At 44.0% G+C, this 13117-nt stretch overlaps 1 protein-coding gene across 1 annotated transcript in view; it reads right to left on the bottom strand.

Annotated features, from left to right (window-relative positions):
• The window catches only part of MALRD1 (MAM and LDL receptor class A domain containing 1), a 491201-nt gene that overhangs the window by 293769 nt on the left and 184315 nt on the right, over nt 1–13117 (bottom strand). The window contains exons 12-13 of the mRNA XM_077268326.1: nt 6212–6373; nt 2374–2470 (exon numbers count right to left, since the gene is read on the bottom strand). Coding sequence (XP_077124441.1) covers nt 2374–2470; nt 6212–6373 — 259 coding nt within the window. The remainder of the gene's footprint in view (nt 1–2373; nt 2471–6211; nt 6374–13117) is intronic.

Genomic DNA, 13117 nt, shown 5'->3' with positions numbered 1-13117 from the left:
AAGGTTAGTACATATATTTGTGGAGCTAATTTTTTAGGAACCGATAGCACGCCATACCTAACAAGGTAGAACTAAATTCATTGGACCTTTTGTCCAAATCTATGTTGAAAATCCTGTGCTTAATTTTAGTAGTCTTCTATACTTCATGTGCAATGAGGCAGCTCTGTAGATCCAGCCTAAAAGCAATCGCTGAGATTTCAGCCTGGGAGAATACTTCATAGAGTCACCACAATGTATGACTGGTCTTTCTGTGGGATGTGGCTTATGTGAAATGGTGTTAGAGGTGAATGAATCTTTTGAAATCTTTCGAAATTCAAATTTTCCAGCTTCGCAGAATTTTCCTAAAAAATTCAAAAGTGCTGGAAAATCCTCCAATTGCCCTGAATAGTCCTAAATTTCAACCCAAGATATCATAGGACTATATCTAACCCCTTTCAAGCTCTTAAATGCAAACATTGCCTTAGTAACTTCAAAGTGACCTCAACACATATGACTATGGGTAAACAGATAGTAACTGGTTGTACCCAACAGCCTGTGCTTCACACACTAATCTTCTTAACTACATTACACACTATATGTCTAGTTTATTCAGTGTTTTTGGCTATTTCTCTCTATTTCTTTGGCTATTCTGTGAGCTGTGACTTCCTCTCATGATCCAGATTCACCACAGAATGGCTGCTGTATTCTCTACCTCTGCTTTTACACAGGCTATGACAGTCCCTTCTGATTGGTTGTGCTATTATACCATGTGATGTGATAAAAACAAAACAAAAAAAACACAAAAATTGAGCTTAAATTGAGTTGGTACACATGCAGAAGTTAAACGCATGTTCACATTGGCCGCAAAACATTAAAGCCTACAAGAGAAAAAGTAAGCAAAAACCCTGATGTAACTTAAGTAAAAAAGCAAAAGTGCATTTAAATAACACAGAGTTTTTAGTAATACTGTTTTTTGATAAAAAAAAAAAAAAATAGCACAAAAGCCATCCCACCGCATCAAGGTAACTCTGATTGGGACAATCCTACACCTGTCTAATATTAAAACCTTACCATGTGTCAATGTTGACCTCAGTGTGAATAAGGGCATTAAAACCTACAAGAGAAAAAGTAAACAAAAACCCTGATGTAACTAATTAAAAAAGCAAAAGTGAATTTAAATAACACAGAGTTTTTAGTAATACTGTTTTTTGATCAAAAAATAGCACAAAAGCCATCCCACCGTGTCAAGGTAACTCTGATCGGGACAGTCCTGATCAAAAAACAGTATTACTAAAAACTCTGTGTTATTTAAATGCACTTTTGCTTTTTTACTTAATTACATCAGGGTTTTTGCTTACTTTTTCTCTTGTAGGTTTTAATGTTTTGTGGCCAATGTGAACATGCGCTTAACTTCTACATGTGTAGCAACTCAAGTTAAGCTCAATTTTTATGTTTTTTTTCTTTGTATTGTTGCATTCTGTGCAAGCCGGGGTGTGGCCTCCCTGTTTCTGTGCTAGAGATTGTATATAAGGCTTCCCCAGTCTGGTGTTCCCTGGTTGGGCCCAGTCTTTTTGTCTGCCCTTATTCACACTGAGGTCAACATTGACACATGGTAAGGTTTTAATATTAGACAGTGTAGGACTGTCCCGATCAGTTACCTTGACGCGGTGGGATGGCTTTTGTGCTATTTTTTTTAATCAAAAAACAGTATTACTAAAAACTCTGTGTTATTTAAATGCACTTTTGCTTTTTTACTTAGTTACATCAGGGGTTTTGCTTACTTTTTCTCTTGTAGGTTTTCATGTGATGTGATAGCTGCAAGATATTATGGTATATCCTGGCCCGCTGCTCTCAATACCATGTGATATTTCTGTGGCTCATGCAAACTTCTGCAATGTGTAAAATTGCAGCAGGCATTTTAGTGAATTCATGCAAAGCTTCTCACAAATTGTTTGAATTAAATAATCAACTTTCTACAGATTCAACATAAATTTGATTGGCATCATATTGCTTTTCTCTTCTTTAGTCGCTAGTGGTGTTCAGTCCCTACTAAAGTAATATCAAATCCCTGACCAGACTTCACACAAGACTCCTAAATTATTGTAAGACCCCGGATTAGATTGACTAATGAACATTCAAAACTTCTATATGAAATACCAGACTTTAGCCTTATATTGAAATATATTTTCAGAAACTCAATTCAGATCTCCTTCAAAAAAAATATTCAGATCTCAAATCAGATTATATATCAAACCACTTATTCCATGGCTCCTGTTCAACTCCAGATACCATTGCACTGGGTTGTGATGCTGGTCAGTTCCCATTTTTTTCTGAATGATTCCAGGTTGTAAAGTTCGGAGAGGAAATGGTTGACTAAATAATTTCTAATCTTACCTGAAAGTGCGTTATTAGCGACACAATGTATGGAAAAACCAATGTCATCAATAGCAACCAAAGCTTGAGGTGAGTAATTTGTGGCCTCCAAAATGATCTGCAATGGAAAAGTATATGAAAATTACATCATAATGGTGGAAGAAAATTATATAAAGCTCGGTTCATGTAGGAGTCATGGGTTCCATTCAGATTTGGGGTTTGAGTCTTTCAAATGACAGATCCAAACACCATGTGGCAGGATCTTATGAGGTTCAGCAAAGATCCCATGGTCTTGACAGCAAAAATGGTGTAAATGCTGCTCTATACTTGATGTTAAAACTGATGGAGCTGCCAATATTATAACTGATAAATGTGTCAAATGGAAGTGTGCTCATAGTCTACCATCACATTTACAGGGAGTTAGTATTGGTAGCTGCTTTCTCTAAGGGCTCTTTCACACGTCCTGATATTTCCGGTACCGGGAAAAACCGGTACCGGAGATATCCGTGTCCGTATGTCCGTGTGCTCAAGTGGCACATACGTGCGGCATCCGTGTGCCGCCCGTGTGACCCCTGAGGACCACACGGACCGTGCAGGAGAGACAGCGCTACACTAAGCGCTGTCCCCCCCGCATGTGGTGCTGAAGGCAGAATTCATCTCTTCTTCCCCGCCGGAGAGAAGAGATGAAAGATCTTTTTTTTTTTCTGGGGGGGGGGGTGAAAAATAAAGTTTGCATGTGCCCCCGCGTCCCCCCCCCCCCCCCAGTGCGCCGCCTGGCCTCTTGCCGCAGAAATACTCACCCGGCCAGCTCCTGCGATGTCTCCTGTGTCCTCTCCGCGCTGCCAGCTTCTCCTGTGCGAGCGGTCACGTGGTTACAGTCAGTGAATAATCCCTGACTGTAATGAGCGGTCCCACGTGACCGCTCACACAGGAGAAGCTGGCAGCGCGGAGAGGACACAGGAGACATCGCAGGAGCTGGCCGGGTGAGTATTTCTGCGGCAAGAGGCCAGGCGGCGCACTGGGGGGGGGGGGACGCGGGGGCACATGCAAACTTTATTTTTCACCCCCCCCCCCCCCCAAAACAAAAAAAAAAAAAAAAAAAAACCAAGAAGAAAAAACTTTCATTTCTTCTCTCCGGCGGGGAAGAAGAGATGAATTCCGCCTTCAGCACCACATGCGGGGGGGACAGCGCTTAGTGTAGCGCTGTCTCTCCTGCGGGCGGTACGTGCACACGGAGGAGAGTGCACACTGTTCTCCGTGTGCACGTGTGCTGTCCGTATTGTGGTCCGTGCTGCCGGTGGAAAACGGACATGTCGACGTGTTTTCAGCACGGACATACGGTCCGTGTGAAAACACGCACATGTGCATAGACCCATTCATTTGAATGGGTCTACGTGTGTCAGTGTCTCCGGTACGTGAGAAAACTGTCACTACACGTACCGGAGACACTTACGTGTGAAAGAGGCCTAAGAGAGCACAGGAGCACTCGTGAGAGCGTGTATGGAAAAGTCAGAGCAGATAGCTGTGAGCTGAATGACCTGCCAAACCCATCCTGCAGCCAAAAGCCATCTATAACATGTGGGGGTCTTAAGTAGATGAACAGAGCCACCTCCTCCACTCCCAGAGTTCCAGTCTCTAAAGCTAGCTATGCAAATTGCCACTTGAAAGAAGAAGACTTTAATTCTAGTGTCACCTACTGGAAGAAGTGAAAGTCATTAAGGACCCTTTAAGGAACCTTGTCACATAACTTAGGATAACAGCCAAACCAGAATCTCTATTTACAGACACATGTTTCAGAGTGTTGCCCCTCCTCAGTGCAATGCAAGAGATCTTATTTGGCTAGGTGTAACGTTCCTCGATGTGTAAAGCGACATGCCTGTGTAAGGAGACTTAAAGGCCATGCAATGCTCCTCTAAGAAATGTAATGGCTCGAATGGAAGCACTAAATGGCAATGTAGAACTTTGATGAAGTAAAAATATAGAAGTAAGATTTAGCTATTCAATAAATATTATGTCAGCCATATAGACAGATATTATGTTGAGCTGAGAATAACCATTTAGAATATTTCCAATTATATCAGAAAAGATGAAATACTAAGAAAAAGGAATGTGCATTAGGATATTCTGAGATAGCCTTCACCAGAGTCCAGCTTTTATTTTTTAATCCCTCCCAAATTTCCGCTTTTGCAATATTGATCCTCCCCTTCTTCCAAGAGCCATAACATTTTTATTTTTCCACTGACATAGGAATATGAGAGCCTGATTTTCTCCCATGTGAAAAGTTTTAACTGTATTGAAAGATGAGTAAAATCCAACCATTGTTTGTTAGGCTTAATTTTTACCACATTCATTTTGCTGTAAAAATAACCTGGTAATGTAATTCTTCAGGTCTATATGATTAAAACAATACCAAAGTTTAGTTTTAATATTATTTCAGTGGCTTAAAAAAATTCTGAACTGAAAAAAATTTGCCTTGTATCACCAGTTTACAAAACCTATAACACTTTTATTTTTCTTGCGATGCACCTGTATAGGGGCTTGTTTTTGGAGTCCAAAGCTGTAGTTTTTGTATGTTACAATCTAACATTTTGATCACTTCATATTGCATTTTTTTTTTGGGGGGGGGGGGGAGTGACGTAAATAGAAAGCAAAAATTCTTGCCTTTCCTTCCTATACGTCGTTTGCTGTATGGATTAATCAATTTTATATTTTGATAAATTGGATTTGGATTCGTAGATACTAAATATGCTTTTTTATTTCCTTATTTTTGGATGAGGAAATATTGGGTGATTCAAACTGTTGTTTCCTTTCTCTTTTTTTTAAATTTTTTTATTACTTTTCTCTAAGGGGATTTGAACCTGCAATCATTTGATCATACTATAAACTACAATACTGCTTCTTAACTGTATGAAGATGGCAGCGACAGTACGCCTACAAATGGCATAGTAATCCACTGGAACCCTGTCATAATGTGGTATGGGTGGTGGGCCAAGGAAAACTGGAGCGGATGCCACACTGGAGTTTCACTGCTAACCTGTTAGAGCAGCATTTAAAAAAGCACTCCCATCCCATCCAAATTTTTGTTCCCTTAACATATTGCAATCATCATATTATATAGTACTGTTTACTTACAATTGCTCATTTTTCCTTTCTACCCAGCTAATTCTTCTCTTCCTTATTAGGTCTATGTTAAAAGAAGACTAGCTGAATCCTTCTAAGCTCTATGCAGAAACAGGAAGTCTCTTTTACTTGTATGAGTCATTATCACTGCAAAAGTCCCTGGCAGATGGGAGGAGAGGAGCAGCTGGGCCAGGAATTGAAGAGGGGAATGATTCTTGCAGGGACAGAGACTTCCTGTTTCCACATAGAGCAGAAAAAAAGAGAAAAATTTGCTGGGTAGAAGGCCAAAATGAGCAATTGTAAGTAAACAGTGCTTTATGATACGATGTTTGCAATACATTAAGAACTTTGATGAGCGTGCTTCTTTAAGGGATTAAAAGAGCAGTGAGTGCAGAAAACTGTACTTTGTCTCGTCTGTCTCCTTAAAACAACTGAGTAGTAATACTGCACAAATAGACTCTATAGGTTCTACTGAATCTTTGTATTGCTCTGATTTCATATGAAATACACAGATTATTTTGAGACCTGGGCGAAAAATATGTTGCAGTTTATAAATGAGGTCTCTAGGTGTCGGACCTCTGTCGATCTGATACTGATGACCTATATTGAGGATCAACCATCAGTATCAAAGTTCTGGACAAGTCCTGTAAATTCAACACCAATTCTCAAAAAGTGTAAGACCAGTATCATCCCACCTCTCTGTGGGATTATGTTATCATGCAGTGTGGACAATCCTTACCTGAGCAGTATCCGGTGAAATACTCTTGATAGGTAAAGAAACCTTTGTCCAGTTGTCTCCAGTAGAGTCAGTGATCTCGTGCAGTAGTTCCAATTCTTGATTAAATGTTTTTATGAATATTGATATTTTGGAGGATCCCCACATCTGGTACCAAAACTGAAACTGGAATATAATGATGCAGTTAGGGCAAAATAACCATTATGTCATGAAATAATGGACTTCTAACGTTCACCTAGAAGAGGGAATGAAGCACACGCGCTAGTTTTATTTATTTACTATAGAAATTTTCAATGATAAATTCCCAGTTCTATCTTTCGATAGAATTGTTAAGGGTCTTTTGACAATAAGCTAAGGACATAGTGCCCCCCTTTTGAGGACCCCTGTGTTCTATGGAAAAAAATCTTGCTGGAAGTGTTTAATTTCCTTTCAGAACCATCACAGGGAAAGTAAAGTATTACACAATGCCCATTGTGTTGTGCACCTGTCTCATTTTCCCCTATGGCCGTCACCCTTTGTTGTGCTCTATGTCAGGTCTTACAAGTAGACTGGGGTTCCTCAGTGACATCATCTCCAAAGGCCTTTTAAGACCCTCTAAAACACACCCATTTGTCTAAGAATTAATACTGTATTGATCTCAGGGCTGTTTGCAGTTTGCCACCATCCAGTGTCTTCTATTGCTCTCATCTCCTCAGATGCCTGTGATTTCTGCAATTGACACCTTCTGGTCGCCAAGACCCATTGGATAACCCATTGTTTTCAGTAAACTTTATGAACTGATATTTAGAGAGGGCATTGCATTCATCTTTGAAAACTGTGATTTCTAAAAGCTCTCCAACTTTCTGGTTAACCCTCCTCTTGCTCTCTACAGATTAACCTATCGTTTGCTGTGAACATCACAGACCGTTCACATAAAGTTATTATCTGCTCTGGATCCTTGTTCCTATATTTGTATGTTACTTCAGATCTGATGTTTTCCTCGTAATGTGCCCCCCTGAGTTATATGGCTTCTGGTGTGTTCTATCCTGCTCTTCTGTCAGCCATTTAAGGGCTTGTTGTTCGAGACCTTACAGTTCCACATGCCTTCCAGGCAGTTGTGCCAACACCATGGGTCTGTGTGTCCACCATGACCTGTGGCTTTGTGAATTCTTCTCACCAGGTGAGCCTAACACATTCAGATCATTGGGTTGTCTGACTATTGCAGGATAGGACAGGGCCTCCAGAAGAGATGCTTTCTGTAATGTCTTTTTATTAGTATCTAGGGCAGGACAAGGGCACGTCAGGTCATGACGCCGGAGTTTGTCTAATTCATGACGAGCTATAGCGCTCCTTACGTAGGTGCCCGCCACTCATCAGATGCTCCTGATTCATTAAGAGGCCTGTACTTCTTAATGAATCTGAACTGTCTGACTCCAACGCGATCCCTCATCAAGACCGGCAAGAAAATCGCCAGTCTTGATGAATCAGGGCCAGAAGTGTTTATAGGACCCACAAAAGCCTGAACATATGAACAGCAAGTTGGTTCTGCATAGAAATTAAAAGGAACATTTTTGGAGTGATTTGTGAGCGCTTTTCTGGCGTTTTTCCAAGAACAGGAACGCTCAAAAAAGTTGGAAAAATTAGTGTGTACAAACCCTTACTGTTCCGGTTTGTTCAGAGCTGTAATAGGTCTATCATATTTTAGCAATTAGGAGGGAAAAAAATATTTGTGGCTTGTTTCATCAGACTGCATTGCTTCTGGGGGACAAAATTTCAATACAAAGTCAAAAGTCCAGTACCATGTATGTGTCTATTTTCCTTCTAATAAGTGAAAAATCATATTTAGTTTTGTCTGTAAATCAATTCTCAGAACTTTATATTTAATCAGAAAATAATAAATCACAGTATGGAAAGATACCAGCATCCATCAACCTGGAATCGTTCCTGAGAATCTAACTACGAGCGAGCATGACGGGATTGAGCAATTTAAATAAACAGTAGGGATTTCCTTGCTCGGTCAAGAATTCGGTGACTTTGCTGGATGAATATTTTCAATTATTCAATCTGAAATAAAGAAGTTACATTTATTCTCAGGCGCTGCAAATCTACATGAGCCTCCCTTCCCAGTCCTGCTACTTTACATTTTCATTGAAATCAGTTTTTCCTGCACAGGATTTAGCCTCCCTAATTCACAATGCAGCCACATCTCCAGTTCTTTAAAATGTATTAAAAACAATAATGGCAGAAGAGATTCCCAGCAGTGATTACTAATAATAGAACAGTTGCCTTTAATCACTGCATGGACACTGGTGTACTTACTCCATAGTGAGAGACTTCTGAGATCTTAAAGGAGAACTCCATTTAATAGAAGTAAATTATGATACCATGTAGCTACGGGTTTTGTTGTGTTTCCCTGTGTTGGGTGTTTGTATTACTTTTATAATATCTTTAGATGAGTGTTTGAGCCAGGATCATATTCCTCTCCAACCGTTACACTAGTGTCTCTACCCTGTGCCAGCCATTGCACTGGTTATCCATTGGCTACAGAATACATCTTTAACTTATCACTGTCACCCACAAAGCACTCCACAGTTCTGTACCATCCTACATCTCTTCCCTCATTTCTGTCTATCACCCTACCCGTGCTCTCTGTTCCGCTAATGACCTAAGACTAACATCTTATCTAATTTAAACCTGCCAGTTTCATCTCCAGGATTTCTCTCATGCTGCACCAGTTTTCTGGCATGCACTACTTCAGACAATCCGGCTAATTCTCAGTATCCACAGTTTCAAGCTTGCCCTAAAAATACATTGTTAGGACTGGCGGAATGCACCAAGTTTAAGATGTAATGGTATTAGGTGCGTTCGCCCTGCAACTAGTAGAGATGGACGATATGGCGGTACAATATGAATACACACATGGGTTAACTTCACCCTGTGTGAAGGAAGCGAACCCTGTTGCGTCACAGGGCCGCGGTACCGCACCAAGAGCGCAAGCAAGAGTCTCAGAACTCAATCCCAAGACTCAGGATTTGAGTTCATAAAGACCTCATGCGCTCGACACCGCTACTGGGGTGTCAGAGAGACAGAAATAATATTTAAAAAGCACGAGAGTGCATGCGGTGCTGCACTGGCGTATGCCACCAACCACCCAGGTTTGGGTCAGGAAAGCGCAGAGAAAGTGCATGGCGCTGCACTGGCGGTCACAGCAATTAGACGCTGTAATGTGTGTAACGTGTTGATGGATAAGTCGGGCGCTAGATAGCAATCATCCACCTTCCGCGAGCAGTCATACAATAGGGAGGGGATTTTAAAGAACGACTTTCACTCACAACACACACACGTTTACAAAAGACAATACTAGCGCATGGCCGTGCGGCCATGCGAGCCTTAAATAGTTGCAGCACGTTTAGGACCTTCAGAGAAGGACCAATGGAGTTGCTGCAGTACCTGAGCATGTGACCCCAGATCTCCACTGAGAGATCTTGCCCTGGGCATGCTCAGAGTGCAAAGCAGGACTTAGTCCTAGCACCTACAAGGACCTTCAAAAAAGGACCAATGAACTAGCTGCAGTATCTGATCATGTGACCCTCGATCTCCACTGAGAGATCTTACTCTGGGCATGCTCAGAACGTGAAAAGCAGGACTTCGTCCCAGAAGCGTCTGCTCGCCGCTGCCCAGCACTGACTTCAATGGCAGAAGCAGGAAATGCAGCAGTAACTCTTAGCACAGAGTCAGACTGAGCAAGACGCTGGGATCGATGTCCCCGCTGAGCAGGTTCCACTGTGGCCGGAGAAGAATGGGAGACCGCAGCGGAGATGGCCCAAGATTCCCCCTGTGCAGAGGCAGGAACTCGACCCCCAACATGCCCCCCCTCCTCCTTGGGCCTCGCAACGTTCGAAGGCAGCAATGAGCTGCGGAGCCCGAATGTGCTCAACAGGCTCCCAGGACCTGTCCTTAGGGCCATAACCCTTCCAATCCACCAAATAGAATTTTTTACCACATACCACCTTGTACCCCAAAATAGCGTTCACCTTGTAATCATCTGTAGACGAACCCGATGTCCCGGCAGATGACTCAGAAAACCGGGACATGTATACGGGTTTTCAAGAGGGACACATGAAAGGTGTCGGTGATACCCAAGAGTGGAGGAAGGGCCAGACGGTAGACCACAGGGTTAACCTGTTCGAGGACCTTGAAAGGACCTAAGTAGCGAGGCGCAAACTTAGTGGACTCAACTCGCAGCCTGATGTTACGGGCGGAGAGCCACACCAAGTCGCTAGGAGCAAAAGTCGGAGCGGGGCGCCGATGTGTATCGGCGGAGGACCTCATTCTCTCCTTGGAAGCCCGAATAGCATCCTGAGTGCGATCCCAAATGTCCCGTGCCTCCACAGCCCAGTCTGCCACCCTGGAATCGGAGGAAGACACGGGCATGGGCACAGGTACCCGCAGATGCTGACCATAGTTAAGGAGGAATAGAGTCTGCCCAATGGAGTCGGCTACAGCGTTGTTCAGAGCAAATTCCGCCCACGATAGCAAAGATGCCCAGTCATCTTGCCTAGCAGAGACAAAATGTCGCAGATATGTGACCAAGGTCTGGTTGGCTCTCTCTAACAACCCATTAGTCTCGGGATGATAGGCAGAAGAGAGATTTAACTCAATCCTGAGAAGATGACAAAGCTCTCTCCAGAACCGAGACGCAAACTGGGGACCCCGGTCACTGACAATTTTGTCCGGCATACCGTGAAGGCGGAAGATATGTCTAATAAACAACGTTGCCAAGGCCCGTGCAGAAGGTAGCCGAGGAAGCCGCACCAAATGCACCATTTTAGAAAAATGGTCGGTGATTACCCAAATTACTGTACAGCCACGAGACTTGGGCAAACCCACCACAAAGTCCATCCCGACCACCTCCCAGGGCCTGTCTGCCACCGGCAGAGGGTATAACAAACCAGCTGGCCGTTGTCAAGGAGACTTATTTTTGGCGCAGGAGACACATGCCAGAACGTAATTTCTGACATCTCGGAGCATATGCGGCCACCAGTATGTCCTCGCCAGCAGCTCAGATATCAAGGGCAAAGGATACTTATTCTTAACGGTGATAGTGTTAAGACCCCTGTAGTCTATGCATGGACGTAGTTCCCCATTCTTCTTCTGCACGAAAAAGAACCCTGCCCCAGCAGGTGACACTGACTTCCTGATGAACCCTCTTGCCAGATTCTCTTGAATGTACTGAGACATTGCCTCCATCTCCGGGAGAGATAACGGATAGACTCGACCCCGGGGAGGCTCAGCACCAGGCAAGAGATCAATAGGACAGTCATAGGGGCGATGGGGCGGAAGGGTCTCTGCCGCCTTTTTGGAGAACACGTCTGCATAGGACCAATATTGCTTGGGGAGAGAGGATAGATCTGCGGGTACCTCTGTAGTAGCAACCTGAATGCACTCCCTCTGACACCTACCCCCACAAGATTCACCCCAACCCAGAATTCTGCCTGAGGACCACTCGATGTGAGGAGAGTGGTACCGTAGCCAAGGTATCCCCAACAGGACCTCATCAATTCCCTCAGGAATGACGAGCAGAGATATAATCTCCTGATGGGATGGCGACATGGACAGAGTAAAAGGGATGGTCTGGTGTGTTATCTATGAGGGCAATGTTGACCCATTCACCACTCGTACCGTTAATGGTTGAGGTAGCATAACCAGGGGTATTGCGTGACGTTGGGTGAAGGCAGAAGACATAAAATTGGCCTCCACCACAGAATCCACGCAGAGCTCTACCGAGTGGGAGGATGAGCCTAACGTTATTGTCCCCTTAAAGGACAATTTGGAGGCAAACATCGCCGTGTCTAGTGTACCTCCACCTACTACCACTAGACGCTGATGTTTCCTCGACCGCTGGAGACATCTGGTGGCAAGATGTCCTGACTGCTGGCAAACATGACAAACCTGGAGTGCACGAGTGGTCCGGGACTTAGATCCCGCTCGTGACACTTTCATGGCCACATGTGACTCAGGAGCCTGGACTGGAGATTCCAAAGGTTTGGCGAAGGTGGGAGCCAGCCGAAACCTTTGCCTACACTGGACTCGCTCTAACCTCCGCTCGTGAAAACAGAGGTCAATACGAGTAGATACTGCTATTAATTCCTCCAGTGTGGCGGGAATCTCCCTAGTGGCCAGGGCGTCCTTAACGTGGTCAGCCAGCCCCCTCCAAAATATAGGAATAAGGGCTTTATCCGACCACTCCAGCTCAGATGCTAGGGTGCGGAAGTGGACGGCAAAATGGCTGACCAAGGACGAGCCCTGAGTCAACGCCAACAGTTGGAGCGCCGTATCATGGGTGACACGAGGTCCTAAAAAGACCTGTTTCAGAGTGCTCAGGAATAACGGATTACTATGCACCACATGATCGCCTCGCTCCCACAGCGGCGTAGCCCACTCCAACACCCTGTCCGACAGGAGAGACACGATAAACCCCACCTTTGCCCGCTCTGTAGGGAAACGAGAGGCCAGAAGCTCGAGATGTATAGAGCACTTACTCACGAAACCCCTACAAGACTTACCCTCACCAGAAAATTTTTCTGGTAGCGGGAGGCGAGATAGAGTCGGTACAGGGGTGGCAGTGGACAAGGTAGCTGCAGCCACGCTAGCAGCCTGAACAGGGACAGCAGTGACATCCACAGCTGAGGTTGAACGCTCTAGAGCCGCCAACCTTCCCTCCAGCTGCTGGATGTACCACTGTAAACGCTGATCTTCCGCCATTTACTAGCCAGACCTTGGTGCTAGTATTATGTTAGGACTGGCGGAATGCACCAAGTTTAAGATGTAATGGTATTAGGTGCGTTCGCAGTCCGAGGTCCACCGTGCAGGTGAAAACCCTGCTGCTAGTAGAGACGGACGATATGGCGGTACAATATGAATACACAC

The sequence above is a fragment of the Ranitomeya variabilis genome, chromosome 6 (assembly GCF_051348905.1).
Source record: "Ranitomeya variabilis isolate aRanVar5 chromosome 6, aRanVar5.hap1, whole genome shotgun sequence".
Classification (NCBI taxonomy): domain Eukaryota; kingdom Metazoa; phylum Chordata; class Amphibia; order Anura; family Dendrobatidae; genus Ranitomeya; species Ranitomeya variabilis.
This window is presented reverse-complemented; position numbering and strand designations above follow the sequence as displayed.